At 42.1% G+C, this 24326-nt stretch overlaps 1 protein-coding gene across 1 annotated transcript; it reads right to left on the reverse strand.

Moving 5' to 3' along the window:
• Positions 1–1022: 1022 nt before the first annotated feature.
• On the reverse strand, positions 1023–23762 carry ABCG2 (ATP binding cassette subfamily G member 2 (JR blood group)). The gene is made up of 16 exons (XM_076337656.1): positions 23572–23762; positions 17557–17769; positions 15568–15627; positions 14969–15083; positions 13653–13805; positions 13081–13238; positions 12174–12325; positions 11604–11708; positions 9488–9738; positions 6943–7025; positions 5757–5846; positions 5015–5139; positions 3702–3856; positions 2695–2784; positions 1903–2000; positions 1023–1419 (listed from the first exon to the last, which is right to left on the reverse strand). Exons 2-16 carry the CDS (start codon positions 17760–17762, stop codon positions 1269–1271), a joined length of 1992 nt encoding a protein of 663 aa, XP_076193771.1. The 5' UTR covers positions 17763–17769; positions 23572–23762; the 3' UTR covers positions 1023–1268.
• Between the last annotated feature and the right edge of the window lie 564 nt (positions 23763–24326).

Below are 24326 nucleotides of genomic sequence, written 5' to 3' on the forward strand. Positions count from 1 at the left end.
GGTAGGGCGGCACACCCCGCCTCATCCCGCCTCATCCCGCTCTCCCTCGTCTCACATGGCGAAACCTCGGCTCGGAGCCGCTGGTGTCGTTTTACTGCAACGCACAGGCTGCATACAAGGAGAAAGCCGGGTCAGCTACAACGTAGAGGATAAGCCTTGCGTGTGGATTTTCCCTGGAAGATGGCAGGTACATCGGTGAAGCAGTACAGCTAGGCAAGTGTTCCCCCATAATGTTACTGTACTGCACGTGCACCTCCTAAATAAACTCAAGAGGAGGGATGACTGGTGAGGAGTCCGTAGACCACAGCCAAAATTAAGCAATGGGTCTTTAAAAACGAGCAAATTTTATTACATGAAATAATAATGGGGAGTGATAAGGGCAGAGATCCTTGTTGGAAGTGCTGCTGCATCTGTACCAAGTGGAAGGAGATGAGCTACCGTTGCTGTGTATGGCCAGGGGAAAAGCTGGCCGGTCAGGAAAGGGTTACTGCAACCTACGGACTCTTACAAACGTGGTAGCATCCTGATTAGCTGTACACTTGAAACTGGTCGCCATAAAGAAGACTAAGAACTCACGATAGCAGCAGTAACAGGACAGTGAAGATGACTTGCAGTTATGCAGAGAAAATGCAAATTTCAGTACAAGGATTATGCAAACTGGCAGAGTAAGAAAGTACACAGTCACCTTTATTTAAAAAATAGTGTTTCTGCCACTCACGCTTGGTAAGAAGAAACTTGATGGCATCAATCAAGTATGCTCTAGAGCAGTAACGATTCCCAAATAGAAAAGGGCATGAGACGTGCACTGGGATGGAGAGGATGGTTTTGTCGCTGTCTCATGTGGACTGTGACCACATTAGCAGTTGGGACTGCATTGGTGTCCTGATACACATCACTTTGGACTGAATTACTTGCCAGTGAATGTAGGTGCTAATTAAAGTATGGAACCATTTTTTTTTCCAGGTTAAGCCATTAAATACTAGTTTCATTGTTTAACAAATTCATAGCTAGAACATGCAGAAAGACTGAATAGTCTCTTGAAGAAATGAATAGTTGTGTACTTTTTATGGCAAAGGGAACTGAGGCATGCTAGACATTTCAGCAAAGTACATTAATACTAAGTATTTAATATACAAGGATGGCATTCACATTGTTGACTTGTGTAATCATAAACAAACGTACAAAGGAAGGTCTCAAAGAATCAAGTCAGTTGCACAGTCAGTTTATCGAACTACTGAACATTGGGAATTGCATTTTTCATTCTGGTTTTAAGAGAACTTCTTCATGAAGTGCAGTTTCAGGTATGCAATGATAAGGAATATTACTGTCATGCAGGCAAGAGCCAGGTGGTTCTGCCACAGGCCCCAGCTACTCACATCAATGCCTTGATTTTTCAGATACTCATCTCCGGTACACCACCTACGGATAAATACACACACATTTATAAACTTAGTCGGTTTGAAGCATCTAGGAAGACCCCTGGAAGTTGTAGTGTGATTTCCTGTCTACAGTAGGCCAGGCAAACGCCAGCTATGTGTTACTATTTTATTTTCTATTTGTAAATTTGTTTTTCTCGTAGCTACAATCAGTTTCCTGGAGGAAGCTGAAATGGATTTTGTGAGGCTGTACAATTGTAGTGTGTGTGTATGTGTTTCAGTAAACGCAGCTTAAAGAAAAGTGAGAAGCATCATGCCAGATATTTCTAGTGTTACAAATACTAAATATGACAATAAGGAAAATGTTCTTTGCAGACAGAATGCAAAAACCCAGTCAAAACTTCATTTTCCATATAAAAACTCACAGATTCTGCTGGTCATCAGTGAGTACCTCAAACAGACTAATGGTCTAGGACTTTGTAAGTTACTGGTGGTGGAATTCATTTTAATGTACCAAAATACTTACGGCTGGCTTATCTGTCGATAGATACTGTTGCTGATTAAATTTGTGATGTTGCTGCTGCTGCAAAAGTTCAGACCAGTCAATTCATTGATTTGTAAAGCCTTTTAAAATAAAAGAAACGATGACAACAGAAATTAGTAGGTAAAGGAATGATACATTAACAAGATGAGATATAATTCAAATCTGTTCTAAAAACGTGATGGTATCACTATTTATTATGTTGGCCAAATCCCCATTTTTTAACCAAGCAGCACGGTTCTTTTTCTTTTAAGAGAGGAATGTATGCAGTCCACACCCTGTAATGCCCGCACGTCACCAGCCTTTAACACCTCCCCCAGGCTAGACTATTTCTGCACAGGCATATTAAAGCCCAAATTTCCCTGCGAAACATCACCCTGGCTTAAATTATCAAAAATTAGGAGAAAAGTTTTAGCTTGACAAGTTTTTGTTTGATTGATGTAAAAGTGAAGAATTGTTTGTTAGGGGTAACATTGTTCTTTACTCTGTATCATTTTCGTCCAACTGCATTCCGTTGGATGTAGTTGTTTAGTGTCTCTCTCATATGAGGTGTTTCCAAGTTGCAGAAATGAGCTCTTCTAAACAGCAGTGGGTGCTGGTGGATGAGAAGCCTTTCTTGTTTCAAGATGCTGCACTACATTCTGAGGTTGCAGTATTTAAGTAGCTTACCTTTTGCTCATTAGCCCATAAAGTTTGGAGTTTTCTTTATCATGAGTGAAGACATTCCTTTCTAGCAAATCTTTTCCAAGTCTGTACACAGGAAAATACAGCACTTACTGTCATTCCGTATCGAGGGATGCTAAAGTATTTGAGCCAGGAGAGCCAGGACATGATGCTTGTGAGATTGACCAGCAACCCAGAGAAAATCTACAAAAAAGCCCCAACAAAAACAACAACAAAACAAATTACAAATTACGTGCTGTTACCACGTGTTCTTCTCTAGCTCTTGACTCTGCTGCTTCAGATTAAGAACAAGTGGGAAGGCATTTCTAGAGGAAGAAACTCTTCTAGTGGAAGAACGGGAGAGGGAAGGAATCGTTTCTGTTACCCAGCTTTGGGCCATAACCCCATGTGGTCCTTCTCCTGAAATGAGTAATGGGGAATGCTTTCACCCGTGCATTAAACCCGGATGCTTCCCATCTGTGGGTCCCACATGGGTTCACATGAACTGTCTGCTGTTACTTGGGTGTGGAGCTGCTGGAGGTGTGCACTCGGTTTTGCTTGTGTGCCCTGAGTCTGAGGCAACGTGGTTTTTGGCTGTTGGTTCAGCACTGCCTCATTGTTTATGGTGCCTGTCTTCTAAATGTAGCTGTTTGTGTGTTGTCTGGTTCTAACATGCCTGATGGTTGGCTCTGCAGCTGAGGAGGGCAACTACGGTAGTGGTCTCAGAGAGCAGGAGGCTGCGGGTCATGTCCTCAGCCAGCCAAATTTGTCTTTGGCAAAGCTAAAGGAGAGTGAATGAAATGCAGCTCTAGGCTGCTTTTCTACTTTCCAGGCAGTACGCTGGCTGCCAGAGCCATAGAGAAGAGGGCAGAGGAACCACGCTACCTCCCGCCTTCACCCGGCCCCCCAGCCCCCTGGTTCTTGTTAGTTAAAAGGACAAATCAGAATATTCGACCCCACAGTATCAGAATATTCAAATCAGACAAATCAGAATATTTGACACGCTCAACCCCGCGGTCTTTTTGCAGAATTCAGCTGAACTCTGTGCTGGTAGGATTTCTAGATTTCGGCATTTCTAGGATTTCAGGATGCAGTCTAGAAAACTGAATAATGCTACTCACAATCATAAAAACAAATGTGATAGTCATGAGCAGGTTTGCTACAGCGACCACACTCTGTCCTGCTGCAATGGCTAGTGCCATAGAAGTGGCTGTGTAGGACACCATCATAAGGGTAAACATCATTGTAAAGAAGGCTTCTACTGTTGGTTTCAAACCTTAAAGATCAGAACAAGAAGGGTTTCAGTATGATCCTGCCAAAAGCTCTGCCATAACCTGAACACTATCCTGACTTATGTAGTGTATCCTGCCTACAGAATACATTTTGTCTGACAGCATAGGCTACATCACTGAGACCCAAGACTGCGGTGGGGCTTGTGACAGTCCATATGTGTATGCCCTGTCAACGGAGGACAAGATGAATAAGTAGTATGCCGGTAACTGCAGTAACACTGGAGATAGCAGAATGGGTAGAAGTTACAGTACTGTACTCCACACAGTCCAAGGTGAAGGCTTCACTGTGGCTTCAAGTTGTTTATCAAAGGAGAAGTTTCTAGTGCACTTCCATGAGCAGCAGTTGTACAGCATTTCACCTGTTTCCATCAGAGCTCTCCTAATGGACCTAGTGGCTTTTGGGTGGCTATGGATTTGGTAGCAAGGTCTATCTCACTCCAGTTTCGCAGTCTGAGAGCCACTTGCTGATGCGGCCTTGTTTCCTATTCCTTGTGGAAAAAAACTCAGACCAAAGCGAACCGTGATTATTTTTAAATTTTGCTTGCACTTTCAAGCTTTTGGGACATCCCAAAAGGATGTCGTGATCTGAAACCTTACTCTAAGAAAATGGCCTGCTTGGGACATATTTTGAGGATGACATTTGAAGGTCTTCTAGGGTTGCAAAAGTTGGTGCCAGCAATTTTCAAAGTCTGCTCACTAACCAGATGGCATTTCACCAAAAAGAACAAGCTGATATTAATTCACACAATATTAAGTTCTTAAAACTTTTTCTTTGATAGGTGTTCTTGCAAGGACGGAAAAGGTATCTTGTAAAAGTCACTGGAAGCTAAGATAGCCATAAATGAAAAGGAATAAACCAAACCTATGTAGTAATGGTTATGGCACGCTTCCTTCTAGGGACAGTGGAGATGAGACATGTCACAGATTCTGACATGAATGCTTAAATCTTTGAAAGTGTGTCTTTTCTGTAAACAGCATGGTATGCTAAAAGCAAGCACAGTAACCACTGCCATGCGGATGTAGTGGTTTAGCCTATATAAATATACATGTATACATGCACATACATTAAACGCGAGTGCCTTGTTGATTTGTGCCCCCTTTATTGAGGGGGTTGTAATGGGACTGTAGGAGACCATACTTGCCTAACATGAAGTAAATTATACAGGTGAAGATGATGCTTGGTATAGTCCTCATGGGTATTAAATCAGCCATTAGCTTTGAGATGAAATATGCAGATGTTCTGTAGTACCCACTGATATATTCATGTCTGGAACACAGAGATAAATACAGCATACTACAAATTTAACCACTAAAAACCAGTAAGATTATTTTTATCTGGAGACAAATGAATTCTAGCTCAAACTGGAAAAAAGGAGTTCTTTCATGGTTAGGCTGTAATGCAAATGTCCACACACTATAGTAATGGTGGCATTTTCATATGCAAATGAATATGGATACTTGTGCACATAATTTTTGGTAAATGTATGTGTCGTGTCATCAAAACAGAAAGGGTAAAGCTTAAATAATTTTCCTTTTCTGTCCAGTGTAATTTGCATAGCTTTAAAGAATCCAGTTAGATATTTACTGTCCTCACTAGCAAGTCACAAACTTATTTATCAATACCTAAATTGAGTATTCAGGGTTTTTTTCCTACATATGTTAATAATTTTAAACTCTGAGCCATTTGCAATCATAGCTACCGTTTTGGGGATTTGCAGACAACTCACTAACAGGCTAAAAGAGTACATTTGCAATGAGCACTAACAGTGAAATAATTTGAAAACTCTGCACTAGGTGTACTTAAATGACAATTAGCTACAGCAGGGAAAAAAAACAAACTCTCTAACAGTAGTCCCTGATAACTTTTTTGTATGTTTTACTTACGTAAATGTCTTTTTTTCCACAATAAAGAGTTCAATAGCTGAGACGCTGCTGAAACACTGGTTGGTGGTCAGAAAGAACATTGCACCCACTCTGCAAAAAGCAAAACAGCAAGCTGTTATTAAAAATGTCATGTAAATGTAGTGTTTCCACTACAGCATATGTAAATCCAACCGTAGTGCCTGGAGCTCGGCAGTATTTGACCTCCCATGCTGAATTCCACAGGAAGAGGCTTGGCTACAAGTCTTTAACAAGCCTGAAGTAGACGGGTGGTACAGGCAGTATTTGTTACTTGCATGCGAGGATAGTATGTTCTCTGATGCAGTCAAGGGATAGAAAATGAACCGATTTCCCTTTTTTTTTTTTATGGAATTTCCTGACACATTAAAAATTCTCAGTCTGTGAGGGATTTGTCTGATGCAAACTGTGAGGAACTGAATAAGCAATGTGAGAAGTTGTTTTCACCTTTTCCACTAAAATTTAAGGCTTTGCTTTCACACTTTCATATCCAATTTAAAACTGAGCCATCTTTAAGTAAATGCTGTGAAGTGTTTCAAGACTAAGAAACCAGAGCTTTCTTAGTTGCAAACCCATTTGTCAGGTCATGTACATACAGCTGTCAAAATGATACATAGACCAGAATATTTTTAAAATCTAGCTTTAGATGCACCTTCTGACTTATTGCTGGTAAACTCAAGTGTGTATATAGAAGCAGTTGCAAGATCACAGCTGTAGTTACCCAGGTTTATGTAGCCAAGTCTGTATATTTTAATCTTTAATCTTGTTATCTTGGGGAAATCTTTGCAGAAAATAAGTTAAAATGCTGCCATGCTGAATTAAGCCTTTTTAATATGATGTCTGCTGTTCAGCATTTTCAGCAACTTGACTGGCACTGAAAAATGTCATCCTACAGAAGTAGCGTTACTCGCTTCATTTGGACTGCTTGTCCAGGTTACAGCATGGCAGGGCAGAACTGCATCCCCCTCTCAGAACTTGCTCACTTCGAAGACACTAACATAGGCTTGGCCTTACCTACTGATGTGAAGGGAAGCATTTGCTTTAAAGAGGTAGATATATTTCATAAAGAGCTTGCAGGTTCCTTCTCAGCCTCCAAGCTGTTCGTTATTCTATTGCAACGATGAGAGAGCTTTATCAAATTTTTGGATATCCATTACCTAAACTGGCTAACCTGTTCTGTAGTCCAGTGGAGTCCTCTTTAAGTCCAAAGAAAATGGCACCTACAACCAGTCCCAGGAAAGCCGTAACACACAGCTAAATATAAAAAAGAAAAGAAGAGGAAAAGTATTATTCTCATTGCTTTCAAAGCTTCAGTAATTTTTTTGAAATATGTAACGGGTGAGTGTAGATTGACATGAAGTGTTTTCGGAAAGGAGAAGAGCTATCCAAGCTGGGAAGGGAGTCTATGGGGCGGTTAGCAACCTGCAGCACAGCAGTACTTTGAGTCTTGCGCCACGGTATCCTTCGAGAGGTGTCTGTGAGACACAGCAGCTCCCCATTGCCACCTGCCCTCGGCGGCGGCCAGACACTGCTCGCTCATGCGGGCAAGGCACTGGGACGGCTAGAAAGGAGGGACAGTACGGGAGCTTCAGCTGCTTCTCACTCTTCTGTGGTGGCGCCAGCAGGAGGCACATACCTGCAGCAGTATCATAGCTTTTCCTTGACCTTGTGCTGGGCCAGATCTATGGCCTGAGGGAACTGCTCTGGGAGTGCTGGGAGGGTGCTAGCACCAGTGATGGGAGGAGGACAGTAGCAGGGGCTTGGTGCGGCAGGTTAGAAAGAGGGAATAATGTTTTTCCCCAGAGGAACCCCAGCATCATGTGAACCTCAGTCAAGCTCCTTTCCCCCCCCACTGTTTCAGCCATTCTTGGATGTCGTGATTAAGTTAATTGGTGATGTATTGCAACATCAGTCCTCTCTCCCTACGAATACTCTCCACCATTCATCCTCCTTGGGACAGTCGGTGACTCCCCATCTGCTGTCAGTGACAAGGGTAACTTCAGCTCTAGGGCTGACCACAGCTCTTCAGTGCAGTTCTTCTGCGGGGGTTTCTCTGGAGCCATCTCAATGCTACTTTGAGCTTGGCAACCAGTAACCGAAAGCAGCCTTTCCTGATTGCCGGGTTGGGGATGACAGTTTATTTTCATGCTCCACAGTGTGTAATTGCTGGGCTCTATCACACATCTTATTCACGGGATTGTTTTTAACATGAGCAAGATACTATGATCGGGCTATAGGTGTAGTGATATTTGCAGTCTGTTACACAATTTAAATAGCAAAGATACCAGCTGCCTCAAATATATAATTTAAAAGACTGAAGTGTGTACATCACACTTTTTTAATGCTAAATGCAAATGACAAAAATCTCAGCAAAACTGATGGTATCAGGCAGTTCTGTCATTTTTAAGTGTGAGCAATGCATGAGTCTTAACACCATAAACCCCTTGATCCATGGTACCCTATTGCTAAGATCCTGCCGAAAGGAGCAAATGTCAGGGATAATTCAGCTCCTAAGCCAATTGCAGTGGAAAGCAGGGATCATATCAAGACCAATTTGGAGCAGATTAATGAAAAAAGGCTTAATGAACCATGCACCCCCTAAAAGAATGCTTGTAAAATCCATCCCTAATGAGGGTGGGGAGATAGAAAAGATTGTGAGAAACCTTAGGGTATTACGAGATCCTTGAGAGTCTAATTCTTGTCACAAGGTCAAGCTTTTACAAAGCAATTATTAAGGATCTCCATAGTATCAACATACAGACACACACACATGCTCAAAGCCTTTTAACCTCGGGGATTCTGGACTCATTTCCCCTCCACACTGGCTGTTTCTTCACTCATTATATAAACCATGATGAAGATAATTTATACCCCTGGCTCGGGAACAATTTTTCTATTGGGTCCTCTAGAATTGCTGAGAATTGCAGTGGGAGTTTTGCTGGTGCTGGGACTGCAGAGTTTGGCTCATGAATTAGGGGATTCCTGAGGATTAGTCATTCTGCAGAGGTCAGCCAGGCATTCTTTATTTTTGAAGGCAATGTGCAGCTTTGAAGAAATCAATACTTTTGGTGTTGATTCTTCTGAAAAAGCAGCACTAACAGGGCCAGTCATGTAGAACATGCTCATCTTCCATGGCAGGTGTTAGACCCTATTGTGGTCTTCATCATATCTTCTTCAGAAGACGTCATCACCATTATGAACAGTCAATTGACCAAACAACACGCACATTACGAGACTGTGAAAATATTTTTACACTTGAGCCAACTGCCAGCACTTCATTGTGTGCTGAAGTTTAATTAAGTATGCAAGTGCAGTCTTTTAACTTTTCCTGGCAGGGGAGAAGATTTGAGGCCAAACCCCACAGTGCCAAGCCTGGACAATTAGAGTGGAAGAATGTTCTGGAGCAAATGTGTGAAACTACTTGGGAGATAATCTGCTCCTGGCCGGGAGCAACAGAATACCCTGCTGGAAAAGATCTCGCCTCCCAAAGTCTTTGAGTAGTCCAAAATTAATTACTGACAGTCCCTTATGCTGCTTATTTGGGAGCATTCAGGACACCTTCTAGTGAATCAGATTTCCAGACCTTGAACACTCTTTTTTCAGATGCTTACTGCAGTCAAAATATCAAGAGGCAAAACCATCCCAATGACTTATCTAATACAGGAGTGGAATAAATTCAACGTATACCACAAAAGGATAGATACAAATAGCATTACCTGAGCTACAGAAGCTTGAGGGTTTCCTACCAGATTTTTAAATGTGCGCTTGGACACCCATTTCAGCTGATGAAGGAAGGAGTTGGCATACGTGATTTGTCGGAAAACTGCTTTTGTTTTCTTTTTATTTCCCAAAGAAATATTTTCTAATACTGCTTTTGTTTCTTGGTAGTAGGTAGAGTTGGAGTATTTTTCTGCTAACTTCTCAGCCAAGGTTTTATCATATTCAGTGCATTCTTCGGTGCTCTCTGCTGAAAAGATTAAAAGGAAATACGACCGTTTCTGTAAGGGATGGGAAGAGTGTTTAGGAGTTCAGCCAGGAGAGTTATGCTGGGGTGGGAGAGTTCCTAACGAACCAGAAGAATTAATATGCACATTTAGTTCCAGTGATTCATTGCACTCGGTCTCATGGCATGCAATTCAGAAGAGTTGGTATAAGTAAGACCAAACCTCTGTGTGTGTCTGTGCAACCTGTCCCACAGGCAGCAGCTTCACAGCAGACTGGCTAGGTAAACCCGTGTCTGCCAATGAAGTTGCAAACTGGCAGCAATCTGACTTTTAATCAAAAAGTGATCCCCCCCCAACCCCCAGGTTTCTGTAAGTGATCTGTTTCGCAGATCTGATGAGATTATCCTAGACCTCCCAGACTTTTAGATCCAGGTAATCCTGCATGTGTCTACTTCAGTCAGACTTTTGAGTCTGTCATAAAGAAATTTCAGCTGGAGCTCCTTTTTTTCTCAACTGTAGTCCAGTGTGTGCTTCTCCAATGACAAATAACAACGTGTGTTGCCAGCTATAATATTAGTCACACCCTGAACACAGTCAGCATTTTTGTAAAATGCTGGTTGCTTCTTTGGTAAAGATATCACAGTATCATAGAATAGTATCATAGAATATCTTGAGTTGGAAGGGACCCATAAGGATCATCAAGTCCAACTCCCTGCTCCTCGCAGGACTACCTAAAACTAAATCATATGACTAAGAATCATAGAACCATAGAATCATTAAGGTTGGAAAAGACCTCTAAGATCATCGAGTCCAACCGTCAACCCAACACCACCATGCCCACTAAACCATGTCCCTAAGCGCCTCATCTACTTGTCTTTTGAATACCTCCAGGGATGGTGACTCAGCCACTTGCCTGGGCAGCCTGTTCCAATGTTTAACCACTCTTTCAGTAAAGAAATTTTTCCTCATGTCCAATCTAAACCTCCCCAACAAAACAACAATGTTTTGTGTTTGGGCACATAGCATATTCATCATTTCATTTCCCTTTTCATTCATGTGAAAAGAGAGTGTGCTATTAATGAGTGGCAACAGACAGGATGAAAAAGCATGCTACTGAATGTAGGTGAGATTTGATTTGTTAGTTTTGGGATAATTTCTGCCTTACCACAACTTCAGGGAAGCAACAGGAGAACACTGGTCCCCTATCTGTACACCCTCTTCCCAGCCTACTCAGAGGAAGGAAAACAGTAATTTCATAACAGATAAACCATTCCATTAGATAAAAAATACAAAGTATAACTGCATCAAATTATGCCCCTAACTGGAACAATTGTTCTGATTTATGGTCTCTGCTTCTGCAGGACTTCAGTTGGTTTGCCTCAAAGATGAAAGCTCTTTCTCTGTGTTGAGAGGTAACAAAACAGTTTCTTTTATTCCCAGACATTATAACTTCAACACAGGAAAATATTCTTTCACCTTTAACATCTCGTAATTTGAGTGTGACACTAAAGTATACAGGTCAGTTTATGAAGAAATGGATAGCAATGATAAATTACTAAATACCTATTTATGAGAGGCAAACTATTCTTGCATAGACAGGAATATTTTATATAGTAGGGCTGTATGTGAATTTGGTACTTATTTCAGGTTATGCTAATTATTTTCCATGTATAACAAAAAGGATTTAGGAACGGTGTGGGGTTTTTTTTTTCCTTTAAAGCAACATGGATCAGCAGTACGTAATATTCTCATGCATACAAATAGCCGTATGCTTGTACAACACGGTTATCGGTTGTTTGACACCTGTAAGTGATTCTTCTGTGTTTTGCTGGACACCTTCTGGCAAAATACATGTTGTTACAATTTCACTCAGCTCTGGTTTTCATACCTGTGTTAGTTTCATTGGTCTTGCTCATTGCCACTGCAGTGGAGTCTCCATTAATGACGTCCAGGAAAAAGTCGGCAGGGTTGTTGTATGGCTCACACTCATAGCCTGCGGTGACAGCATTACAAGCCCTAAGTGGTGGTTGTGAGACTGGCAGAAGGCTATGCATGGCCATCATGAACACAGCCACACCATTGTGCCTGTTGAGCAGCCTGCACCGTAAGCATTGCAGGCTTCAAAAGGTCCGTGCTTACCCAAGAGACAAACAGCACTGCCGGACAGCTCTATCAGTGAAAGCAAGGTGACAGCTGGCAATGTGCCCTTCTCAACCCTAGCCTGGGCTTTGTCTAATTAAGATGCGCCCAGGAACAGTTGATTAGAGGTCAGCCCTATTATCCAAACCCACATATGGGTCAAGAGGTGAAACACTGAGAGAAATGCTTAGCCTGTTAAAATCCCGGGCTTGCTAATACAGACTATATCCAATTCTGATCAAGCGTTATTGGCATTTTATTCAAGTTAGTGCAAACTAAAGATGTTGCTGCAGTTGGCCCCGCTGTGAGTTGTGCTCACCAATAGATTGGAAGTACTCGATGGCGTGCTGAGCGGGCCCGTGGTACAGCACCCTCCCCGCAGCCAGCAGCGTCAGGTTGTCAAACAGTCGGAATATGGAGTACCGAGGCTGGTGGATGGAGAAGATTATTGTTTTTCCTTGTTTTGCCATCCTGAATGTGAAGAATGACAGATGTTAGCTTTGCAAGTCGATTCAGCATTTAGATAAGAGAATTTGCAAGTTCAGTTAAGCTTTGGTTAAGTTTGATTAACTTACCTCTGGTGTGCCAGAGAGGGGAGGGGAAAGGAAAAAGGAAATATTTCGGTCATATTTGTAGTGTCTGTGTGAGAAAAGAAAGTTTCCTCTCGCTGAGAATGTTGTTGGAGGGGAAGGTCCTGGGAAGATTTTGATGCAAACAGAAAGCTCTAGAGAGACGCGTTTGAGTCCTCTTTGCTTGTAGTAAATGCAAAATGATATAAAATTTGCAAATAGAGAGTGTGTTGTGCTTGTTTTCCCAAAGATAGGCCTGAGATTTTGTGATAGGGCAACAGTTAGCTGTGTTCCAACTACCGTCCCTGTTAAAATCGATCACCTTACCAGACTGTACAACAGGCGTTTTTGTCACTTTTCTGGCCCAGGCAGACATGAAAATAAATGAAGCTGTCCGTGACAGCTATCACAGACAAACTGCAGTCCTGGCATGCACATGCTTTGCAAGGCGCTTTGTGTACTGCTGTGAGCAGCTGCTTTGGAGTGAGAGAATTCATACAGCCTTTTTCCTACCCCCTTTGCAGCCTTGGCTCACTGGTAAACAATTACATGTCTGATTTCCCTGTTTGCTCATTCTAACTGTAATTTAAGTCAAATATAACTGAAATGTAGCAGAGTTGAGTGGTGAAAACAGGAAGCTGTTTCCAAGGCCATCACCTTTTCATTAGCAGTAGGACAGCGTTAGCAGTGCTGGCATCGAGTCCCGTAGTTGGCTCATCCAAAAACAAGATGGCAGGATCCGTGATGAGCTCCATCCCAATATTGGTCCTTTTCCGCTCTCCTCCAGACACCCCGCGGGTGAACTGGGTGCCAACCTGCCACAAAACAAGAAACTTGTCTCATTTGGCCTGATAACAAATACTTGAGTGAACAGCATCCTACCGACATGGCAGCATTTGGGAAGAGTTGTAAGAAATTTTGACCCTACTCTCAGGTACAGATGTAGATGTTACCTCACACATAGGCTGTTTCTTAACGTTGCTATTACTTGAGGTGTTCTGTTTTTCTCCAACCACAGGCTACCTTTCCCCTTCCCCGCAATGTAATAGCATATGGCAGTATCAGCATGGAGTCTGTACAGATCGCCATACAGAAATGTTAATAATTATTGTATTACTGAAGTAATGTTTGGTTTTACTTTCTTCTAATCTGCCATGCTGAGCCATTTGGTTAATTAAATAAATCACAATATTTGTTCACTATTTAAGCACCATATTTACATGCCTTACCTTGGAATCTGCCACTTTGCTCAAACCCAGTTCCTTGATGATCTGATTCACTCGTTCATTTTTTTCCTGTTCCTTCACTGACTTTGGCAGACGGAGTGCTGCTGAGAACTTCAAATTTTCTCTTACAGTCAGGGTTCCCATCACCACATCATCCTTCATTAAAAAAAAACCAAAACACAAAAACGTAGCTACTTGGTGGTCACTTAGCAATTTCTATTTTTTCCTCTGAGAACTGCAGCTACCTGTGTTTTATGTTGTCCTTGTATGCAGAGGGACAGTAGCAACTGCCAGAACATGTGGTAAGGTGCATCTTTAATGCCTGTGTCACAGCAGAGAGTTGACTTCATGCACGTAATTATATTTGCCTTTATTCATAAAGCAACGCAATATAGGAACATCCTCCATCATGCATGATATCAAAATGCATAAATAGCAACTTATTCAAAACTATCCCTCATGTATTCTTACCTTACTCAGTTTTTTGGAGATGTCGAGTGAGATACTGAAGGGCTAAAGGGACCTAAGGAGCAGCTACAGCTCAGGTCACTATCACTGTGCGTTTGTTAATGCAGCCTCAGCCCACCACAGGTAAGAGCAGGGAGAAAAGAAGGAAGGAAAAGAGAGGTTGGGTCCATGTGGGGTAGGGTGAAGTTCTTCTGAGCTTGTTTCAGCAAAGGAGGAAGGAGGGTAGGTTTTTTAGATATTAGCTGCTTGTCTCTTGCAAAAGGAAATCTGTCAAATGTAGGAAGTTCAGAGTTACGTGTGTTTTGAGAGACTACCTTTCTGTAACATGCTGACTGTACTTTTATAAGGGGTTTACATAGATGCACCTCTTCAGGTGTTGATAAACTGAGCAAGGGTAGTGGGGAAGGGAAAGAAATTAAGAGGGATGCGGTTTTCCTTCTTTTGTCCTTCACACGTCTTTCTCCCCAGCCCACCCTGGCAGGACAAAGGTTTTCTCAGAATGGGACTTAGTGACATTGTCCCTGAGCAAGCAGAAGTACAAGCTGTATATTACCAGAAAGCATCATACTTGGAAAATACTCCATGCATATTGGTAGCCTACAGCTGTTCCCCCAAATGGAGAACAAGGAGGGATCCAAAGCGTCTGCTCCCATTGACTGTAGAGCATTAAGGAAAGGGACTCAAATACAAAGCACAGTCTCTTTCCCAGCGAGGGTGGATGTGTGGAGAGTTGCTACTGCACCAGCCTTGATTCCTGGATCAAGACAAGGTACTTGCAACACTGCAGCAACTTCTTAAAACTGCAGTCAGAAGGGGATAATAAAATCCGTACAGTGGTAAAAATTACTTACCTGTACTACATATCCAGAGGTACATTTAAAGTTGGCAGGCTGAGGAGCTCCATTGATCAAAATGTCACCGGAAAGCCCATGGGGATCCTTCCTTGCAGCCAAAATGTCGAGCAGACTAGGAGAAAAGTTGGTTACTTTGTCAGATGAGTGTGCAGGAGGTAAGCTCTCTGAACCACAAACCCAGTTCGTGGAATGAACAGCTACATAAAAGCATCCCATGTTAAACATTTGCTATTTAGAAACCCCCCACCCTGCAACTTTCAAGGGCTGAGTTTCTTTTGCCCTGGTTCCCTAAGGAAATGAGATCTGTGCAATTTCATGGTGCATTTGTGTCCATTCATTCAATAATATGAACTTAACGGAGAATGAGATGTAAAGATCGTGTATCAGAAAAGTGTGGACTAAAATTGAATTACATCTTTGTCATGTAAGCTGATTGTCTTTTTTGAATTCAGGTATTTCTCAGAAACCAGTGAGATTTGCAGAGACCTAAATGAAAACAAAATCTTTCCCTGAAAGTATTGTCCATTACTGCTAAATATGTGCAGATTCATTTTCTCCTTAGTGTAATTTCTGTGTAGGGCAAAGAGGGCACTTACGAAGATTTACCACTGCCAGTGGGTCCCAAAATTGCATTCAGTCCTGGTCTCATGATGCCACTGTAAGAAAAAACAGACAGGTTTTACAAAATACATAGGGTGTTTTTATCTCTCTTACTGTTTCATCGGGTAGGCTAGTGTAAATTATCTGTAGAACTACCTTCTGCATCCCATTAATTTTGGAATTAATGAAGCTGCCTTATCACAAACAATATTTATGATCAGTCAAACTCCACCTTAATTTTTATTCCTAATTCAAGAATAATTGATCTTCATATAATGAAGACAACACAGAAACTTGAGTAAGATTTAGCAAAACCTGTATGCATGCTTTTCCCCCATGGATCTCTAGAAGTGAAGCACACACTTGCTTTAACCACATTCAGTTCTAAAGGTGTTATTCTCTCAGCAGAGACAATAATGGCCCCTGTAGACAGAACATACTAGGGATTTGTCTGTACTTACAGAAACTGCAGTTGATAGTTTCTCTGTATCTGATTTTAAGCCACATGAAACTCAAAGGCCAGATAGAAAAGGTTTTTAAAGTATTTGGGGAAAAGACCCTATAGAAATGATACAGTATATGGAAATACTGCTGCCTTTTTTTTATCTTTTTGCTGGAGCACGTGAAGGCATCGCTGCTATTTTTCCTGACTAGCCCCTAAAATCTGTGCTCAGCAAGCCTTGGTGTACACAAGAATCACGCTGCAAATACAAATGCCTGTCTGTAACACAATACAATGTATGTTATGATACAAGATTTATCTTGAACTGCACTCTGGTACTGGTTGTTATCAGCAATCCAGGTATCAGCAATCTGAGTTACTTGGCTGTGGGTCTCGCCCAGTACAGCTGTTCTTAGGGTCTAATGACATGCAACCTAGGAGGCTTGGTTTTGCTCTTCCTGATGCATATTTCTTTCCTTCAATTTCTTATTGTGGAAATTTATGGTTCCGCAGATTAAGCAGCATACACATTATACATACATTATGTTATGTTATATGTGATTTTAACACAAAAACCCAGTATGTAACAAAACAAATGCAAATGTTGCATTTTCCAAAAGGGAAAAGCGTAATGTGTGTTAAACGTTGGTCTTTTACAATAAGCCACAAGAGGGGCCTTCTGCTCACATCATTGCAAATGACCAATGTCAGTCAATTGAGTTACCATAACATACAACTCTTGAGGAGAGTAGGAAAGATTTTAAGAGCTCATGTTTAGGAGGTGTGGAAATTGCATGGGCAAAGAGCAGGACAGACAGAGCTACACAAAAGGGTGAATATTTATGACAGAAATTGGAGTTAGGGAGCTGAAAGTCATGGGTGACTTGGAATGGCATGTTGTATGAGTACTTGCCACTTAGCTTAACTACTGAACTGTAAATGGGCAAACTCTATGCATAGATTATTGAACAAAGGCCATAACGATGTGATTCCTTTAGTGCAGTAGTGCTCAATGTTGGGAAAAAAAAAACAAAAAACAAAAAAAGAGAAAACTTTACATCTCTTCAAAGTTAACCTAACCCTAGTTTATATTACTGTCTTAAACATTTTAAGTTAAACCCCCCAGAATTAACCTTCCCAAAGGCCACCTTAGGGAAGGAGACGCAAACATTGAGGACAGGCTGTTGGTATCTCAGTTAAACACCACGGCACAGTGGGAGACTTGCCAGGTAGTGTAAAACAACCACAGCTGGCTCATGTGCCCCTGTGCTGATAGCGGCCAGGAAGGCTGGGGAAATGGCGCCCAGCAGCATGAGCTCTCTGTTGTACAGGCTCAGCTCCAATGACTGAGGACCACTGGGGCCTAGCAGGAAGCTTAAGCACAGTTTAAGCAAACACAAAGCAACCATACATACATATAATTTTTCTAAATCTTGATCAAATTCTGTATATTGTGCTTAGTGGCTCAGTGACATGAGTGGACTCAACTCTCCAGACAGAAATAAAATATACACATATTCTAAAGAGATATTTAAATACATACTTGACATGTCTCAAAACTTCTTTATTGGCTGTTTTTTGACAACACAGGAACCCAGTCTTCACCTTCACATGGTAGCAGATGTTGTGGAAAGTTAGTATGCTTCCTCCCCTGCCAGCTAAGTCTGGAGAGGACTGCTTTCTGCTGAGGATGCCATTTGTATTCGAGTCTGACATCTGAATACTTAGGTGTGGCTGGCCTTCTGCCATTTTTCCTCTATAAATGAAAAAACATGAAGGGGGAAGATTTTATTAGGTATGGAGAGAAAAGATGTGTCTGTTGGGTCCAGTGTTTGGCACTGGACCTACTGTGGGCCTTGTAGATGTCCATCTAGGTGTCTCTCTTTCAGATAGGAAGTTTGGGTCGTGTGAGCTCAGACCTTGAGATGACACAGAGCTGATGGGCAGCTGGGTCTGCCACATTGCTTCACACCACATGCAGTGTTAGGGAGATAGAAGAGTCTCCCTCCACCCTGATGGTCTGTCGTGGTGGGTTGACCTTGGCTGGCTGCCAGATGCCCACCCAGTTGCCCTCTCAGGTGAATCTCTGCTCCATGCCTGGAGCACCTCCTCCCCCTCCTTCTTCACTGGCCTTGGTGTCTGGAGGGCTGTTTCTCCCACGTTTTCTCACTCCTCTCTCACAGCTGCTGCACAGTGTCTTTTACTCTTTCTTAAATAGGTTTTCAGAGAGGTGCTACCAGCATTGCTGATACGCTCGGCTTTGGCCAGCAGCAGGTCTGCTGGTGCCAGCTGGAGGTGGCTGTGTCTGGCACGGGGCAACCCCGGGTCCTTTCTCACAGAGGCCCCCCCCAGCAGTCCCCCTGCGGCAGCACCTGGCCGTGGGCACCAGCTGCATCTGTTCTCCCGGTACGAGGAAGTAGGTACCTCTCACAGCGGGCACTAGCATGACATTATGCTTTTTCTGGAGGGCTGTCCCTGGCAGAGGTCTGTACATAAACTGCACGCTTTTTGGAAACCACAGGTACAACAGGTGACTCACCAAAAGATCGGCTCAAAATTATTGAGGTCCAAAAGGACCTGGCCTTCTGCCCATCCGCTTTGTCAGACTTCTTTCTAGTTTTGAATGTGCTTAGAGTTTGCCCATTAGATGCTGTTCTAAAGGGGTAGTTTGAAAGTAAAGATACTCCTCCTACCTCTAGAGCTCCTGCGCAATGGTAACAAAATCTAAAAATTGTTGGTTTATTTTTTTAATCAAAATAATTTTGCCAAGGGTATAGGAACATGGAAACTGACACCGCTGCCAAGTAATTATCTTCCTTGGATCTGCTTTCCATGTAAAAACTAGAAGGTAGTGTGGAATAATTGAAGTTTTTTCACCTCCCTTGTCAGCCAGGCTCCTGCCTGTGAGCCATCCACCTGCACCGTGGGGGCATCCCTGGCTGTCCCTTGTGCATGCAGACCTTTGTCCCCTTTGTGCTTCCTAAGTGGCACAGGGTCATTTAGTTGGGAGGCATGATCTGGCCTCTCTTTATCTATCATGTTGACTCATCAGAGTCTAATTACTTTAGTTGTCACTAGGGGAAATGTTAGTAATGCAGTAGTTCATGGGAACTGGGAGGGGAGATGAGCAGCTAGGAGCTCTGGGATGATCAGTCCCGTACCTTAGCATAGTTATACCGCTTGCAGCAAGGAAGAAGGCAAATTATGAGGCTGTTTCAGACACGCTGAATGAATTTGAGAGCAGTTAATAAAATGAGCCTCGCAAAAAAAGCCTTTTAATCTAACACAGTCATATGGTCACATAAAAAACCAAGTCCTTATCTTGTTGGTTTGCTAAGGTTTCTTGACAGATGGCTGAACCGTCCTTTGTGGCTATCAGCACAGTGAAAGCGCTGGAAGCCCTACTTTCAGCAACAGGCCTATCTGCATGTAAAGGCTGCTTCATCGTCTCCCAACGATGCTATCCCAAATCTAGCCCAAGGTTGCCTCTCCTGACAAAACTGCAGTCTTCTGTGCTGGCAAAAATATGAGGTCTTAATGTTCTAGTGATCAGTAATCATGGCCCAATTTTCCTACAATGAAAAGAAACTGTGTTCCCAATATAATTACAATGGGACTAGCTTTAATTTAAGCTAAAATGGATTTTGAGTAAGTTGAACATCAATTGAATATGCAACATTTAAAGTCTGGAGGCCTTTTATTGTTAAACTGCCTACACTCTTCCCTACTTGTGCCAGAGAAGACTTACCTACCTGCAGGAGGGCAGCTAATTTTATAAGGCTATTTATAAGTAATTTCTGGGCTAATCTGGCTGGACAGCAATCATTGCCATTTGAAAGGGTGCTTTGGTAAAGTAGAGATGTGCATTCAGAACCACAGTGGGAACTTTTCATTTAAAGTCTCACCATACACTGAGCAGATGTTTGCTAGTATGTCAAACAAGGTACTAAACACTCAACCGCAGAGTCAACACCACAGATAGACATTACAAAATCCCTTGAACTGTTGGATAACCAGCAGCATGATGTGAGTGCAGAATTCTTCAGAAGACAGTGTGACTCTGACCTTGATATATCACTGCATCTATAAGGTATCTAGATCAGTATTTTACTTGATCAGATTTTTTTCTCATCTTAGTGTTTCAGTATTACTGATGCAATGTTATGAGCAAATGGGGGAGAGTGAGGTAGAGTCTGACCTCAGGCGTTATCAACAGGATAGTTATATCTTTGTTTCATTTGGGTGTGTTTTTTTTTTCCAAAGACCAGCATAAAAACCTAACTCAGCACTTGCACTGAAATTTCAGAAATGTTCTTTAGAAAACAAACTTTTAATTTAGGAATGAAACAGATTTAATCTTCCAGACTGAACTTGACGGGCAGACAATAAGCACAGGATCAGAAACTATTTTCATAAATACAGGATCACACTACTTTCACAGAGTTGTTCTTAAGAACAGACAGTACGTCGAAGTTAGATTTAATTTACCAATTGAGTTATGATTAGATTGTACTCATCTTTGCAAAGAACATTGCAGAAGCTAGATAAATAAATCAGCTGTGAGAAGGATTAGACATTTCCATAGCAGACAGTCCCTCAATGGCTATTTAATACAGCTGTCGGCAGGAAACGTCCAGTTCAGAAAGGCCCAAGCCCACTGATTGCCCAAATCTGCCAGAGAAGAACAGTGTTCTTTGATACTGTCCCTTGTGAAGGCATTGGTTACTGGCAGCTATGAGTAGAGGCTGGATTCAGGTCTAGCTGGACCTCTGGCCCTTCATGGCTACAGTGCGCTCGTGCTACTTGCAGTGACAGGGTGGGATGCTGTAGGTGGAAGACACAGATTTGCCTGTGTGCTGTTCCTCCTGATGGCTGCCCCTGCAGGGAAAGGTGTATTTGTGGGCATACGCCATTTATCAAAGTAAAAAAATTCTATTTCAGATGTTAGGTTAATACTGAAAATAGCATTTTACACTTTCAGAGCTACTAGAATTTATTGCAGAAAGAAATTGCAGAATACTCATTCGCTTAAAACTTGAATGGTTATTTATCAGCTGCTCTATGAAATCTGTGTTAGCCGTCTCTTTTCTCAAAGGAGTGTAGCCATTGCAAGGACTCTGTCACAGCACCTCCTTGGGATGACAAAATGACAGAGTTCTGGACATGCTGGTGGGAAGGGGCCTTAGGAAATCCCATATCCCAGCTTCTCCCTGCAAGTGGGACTGTCGCCAACACGAGATCGGGACAGCCATGGATCTGCCTGGGTGACTCATGGAAACCTTCAAGAGTGGCGATTTGGATCTCGGCTAACTGTGCGCTGGGAGAAGATGAAGTGCTAACAGCAGAAATAATGCCTGTGTGCTAGAGTTAGGCTTTTGATTTGCTTTTCTCTTTTTGGAGACCTTTTTTTCCACTGTGGGGTAAGTACTTGCAGTAAGATAAACAGTTTGGTATTTTACAAACCAACCTTTCAATTTCTGATCTAGCAATAAACTTCACCATAGGAATACAGGGGCATGCTCCTTTACAGCTAATATAATTGTCAGCTGTTTGCAATTGCTTCTTAGGAATGGATTTTTTTTTAATGTTGCTTTAGGCCTTTATTTACTGCGTTTAATGTGACATACAGCCATGAAACATTTTAAGTCAGATCATGTGCAGGACAAAGAAACAGCCATGATGAATGTTAATCAAATCAATTTCTATGCAAACTAAAATTCTTGAAATGAAGTTTCCTAGAATTCATTGCCAATGGCTTACAAATACCTACTTTAGATCAGAAATGAGCAGGAGATTCAATGATAATAGGTACTGCCTGCTGTATTCAGAAATATTTGTTAATATGATAAAGTGTTTCATATCCTCATCATATCAACTCTGGGTATAATACATTATTTTTGCATCAGCTAAATATAAAATTTATGAACTCTCTGGGAATTTTTACAAATTTCATTTGTTTTCCTGAATCTTTCTAAAATATTTTTATTGCCACTGATTTCAGCATCAATTTCAGTTCAAGCCTAATAGAAAAACCTTTTCTTCAGACATAGTCTCAGAAAATTTCGTCAGGAGGCAAAGTACTGGATCTTGAAATGTAACCTTTTATTACTGGCAAAATGAAACTACTTTCTTAAAAACTATCATGAAATCTCTTTGCCCACTGTTTCGATGCACAGAAAATGAAACTCTCAGTACGGTCACTTTCCTGTGTATTCTTCTGAGACTTGTAAAGTACAAAGTCTCATTTTCCCTACATACACAGCGACACTAAACAAAAACATAAAACAACAACAAAATGTACTACAAAGTTCCATTGACTTAAACCTACTTAAACCACAGCAATACCATACCTGGGGTCTTTCAAGCAATTTCAGTAAACCTATTTCTAGGCCTTAAGATATATTGTCTATATAAAAAGCTAAGTAACATTCATTCCTGCCAGTCTTCCTGCAAAGCTTTTGGCACCAGAGGGATTTGCAGTTCAAATAGAAAAAAACAACACTATAGGAGTGGTAGTAAAAAGTTGGAATGGCAAAATTCAGAAGTGCATTTTAATTGATTTTTTAAAATCCAGGCAGTTATTCAAAGTATTTTTATCTCTATAGAGAAAAAGCATTGAAATTACTTAAGGAGGAAGAGTTTTAGAGACACAAGCAGCTTTCAGCAGTTTTCTAAAGGAAGCTGGCTCAAACCCTTTAAAAAAATAGCCTGTTTTCTTTTTTCTGAATACTTGAACCTGCCAGAGAAACCACAATTAAGTGAGCTATTACTTCTCTTATTTTTAATGGGTACAAAGTTTAGTCTTGCAAGCTGAAACAGTACAGTATGTACTACAAATGTGCATTTTAGACTTTGGATATATATAAATTCACGGAAGTTGTAAGTATACCTTTTTTTTTCCTCTTTAGTCGCATGCATTTACAGGGTGTAGACTGGCCAGAGAATGGATGTGGGCATGCAAAGAGGGCAGTAGAGCCTAGTACTGCCAGCCCAGGACCATACAGTTCTCTTTCTCAGGAACATGCTTAGGAAATTAAAACCATTTGAGTAAATAAGGATAATGCCATTCAGGCAATCTGTAAGTTAATTGCCAACCGATTTACTAGGGATTTGTAACCTACCTTCTGTGAAAAGAGCCCTGTGTGTTAATTGGGGACCGAGTGAGCAGCGCTCTGTGTGCAGGCATTTGCACGCGTGTTATCTGCAGTGCATTAACATGCATGGGCAAACTCCAAGTATAGTAGTTCCTGCAAAATATTCTAACAACTTTTCACCTTTTTACTGGTTTTACTTGAAGCCTTGAAGCTTTCGTCCCCCATTTATAAAACATATTTTCATGAATTTCTTGCCAAATTTCTCAATAAAATAACTTGAAAAGCTGGGAAAAGGTAGGCAAGTGTTTCGCTGTGTTTTCCTTGGCTGTTGGAGGAAAACAGCTGCTGAATCTAATTCCTTAACGATGGCAGAGTAAGCAATTCATGGATGAGGAAGCAAGCCACCACACCGAGTTAAATCTATCTCAATAAAAGGGCTGAACTGCTGCTACCGACTCACTTACCACCAGCAGGTCTGGGTCAGCGCTTCAGGGCTGCTGAGGAGGTGGCAGAGGCGGTGGAAGGAAAGCAGGAGCCAGGGAAGAGAAGAGTGTGGTGTGTAGGAATGCAGCCCCAACGGCTCGCTCAGATTGCAGGGCAGGGCAGTCCCACCCGTGTCATCACATCTGCTGCAAAATGGGGGCGAACCGGGAGCTGGGTTCCCCGCACTCTGTCACCCTGGGGAGTCTCCACCCTCTCCCTGTGGGCTGGGGAAGCCAGAGGGCTTTGTGGGTAGGGCAGGGCCAGGACAAGCCACAAGTTTCGCCTTTTTTTCTTTTAGCTGAACAAGTTGGAAGCGAGCTGCAGCGCAGCACCTCATTGGGAGCTGCCCCAAACCAACCACATCGGTAGCGGTGACATTTGAATGAAGTATAGCATCTCCGCCTGCCAAAGGCTCTCAGCGATGGCTGAGTCTGGTAGAGCTGGCAGGGCGTGATGAAAGACAGCGTGGCATGTCGGACAAGGCACAGCTGGTTGTGAAGTCTTCTCGCCCAGTGGCCTGCAGACAGGTACTACCTTGGTATTTTTTCCTTCAGTTCAAAATACCTGCAATAATGCAAAGGCTGTACTGAGCCCATCAGAGTGGGGTTTTCACAGGATAATATGTGGGCATGTAATTGATGCTATGGAGGGAACCAAAGCCAAGGCAGCCTTCTGAGTTCAGTAACCCCAAAGATGAGGTTGGCCAGGCTCTAGGGGATGCTGAAGGAACTCCTTC

Source organism: Aptenodytes patagonicus, chromosome 4 (genome assembly GCF_965638725.1).
Source record: "Aptenodytes patagonicus chromosome 4, bAptPat1.pri.cur, whole genome shotgun sequence".
Lineage (NCBI taxonomy): Eukaryota > Metazoa > Chordata > Aves > Sphenisciformes > Spheniscidae > Aptenodytes > Aptenodytes patagonicus.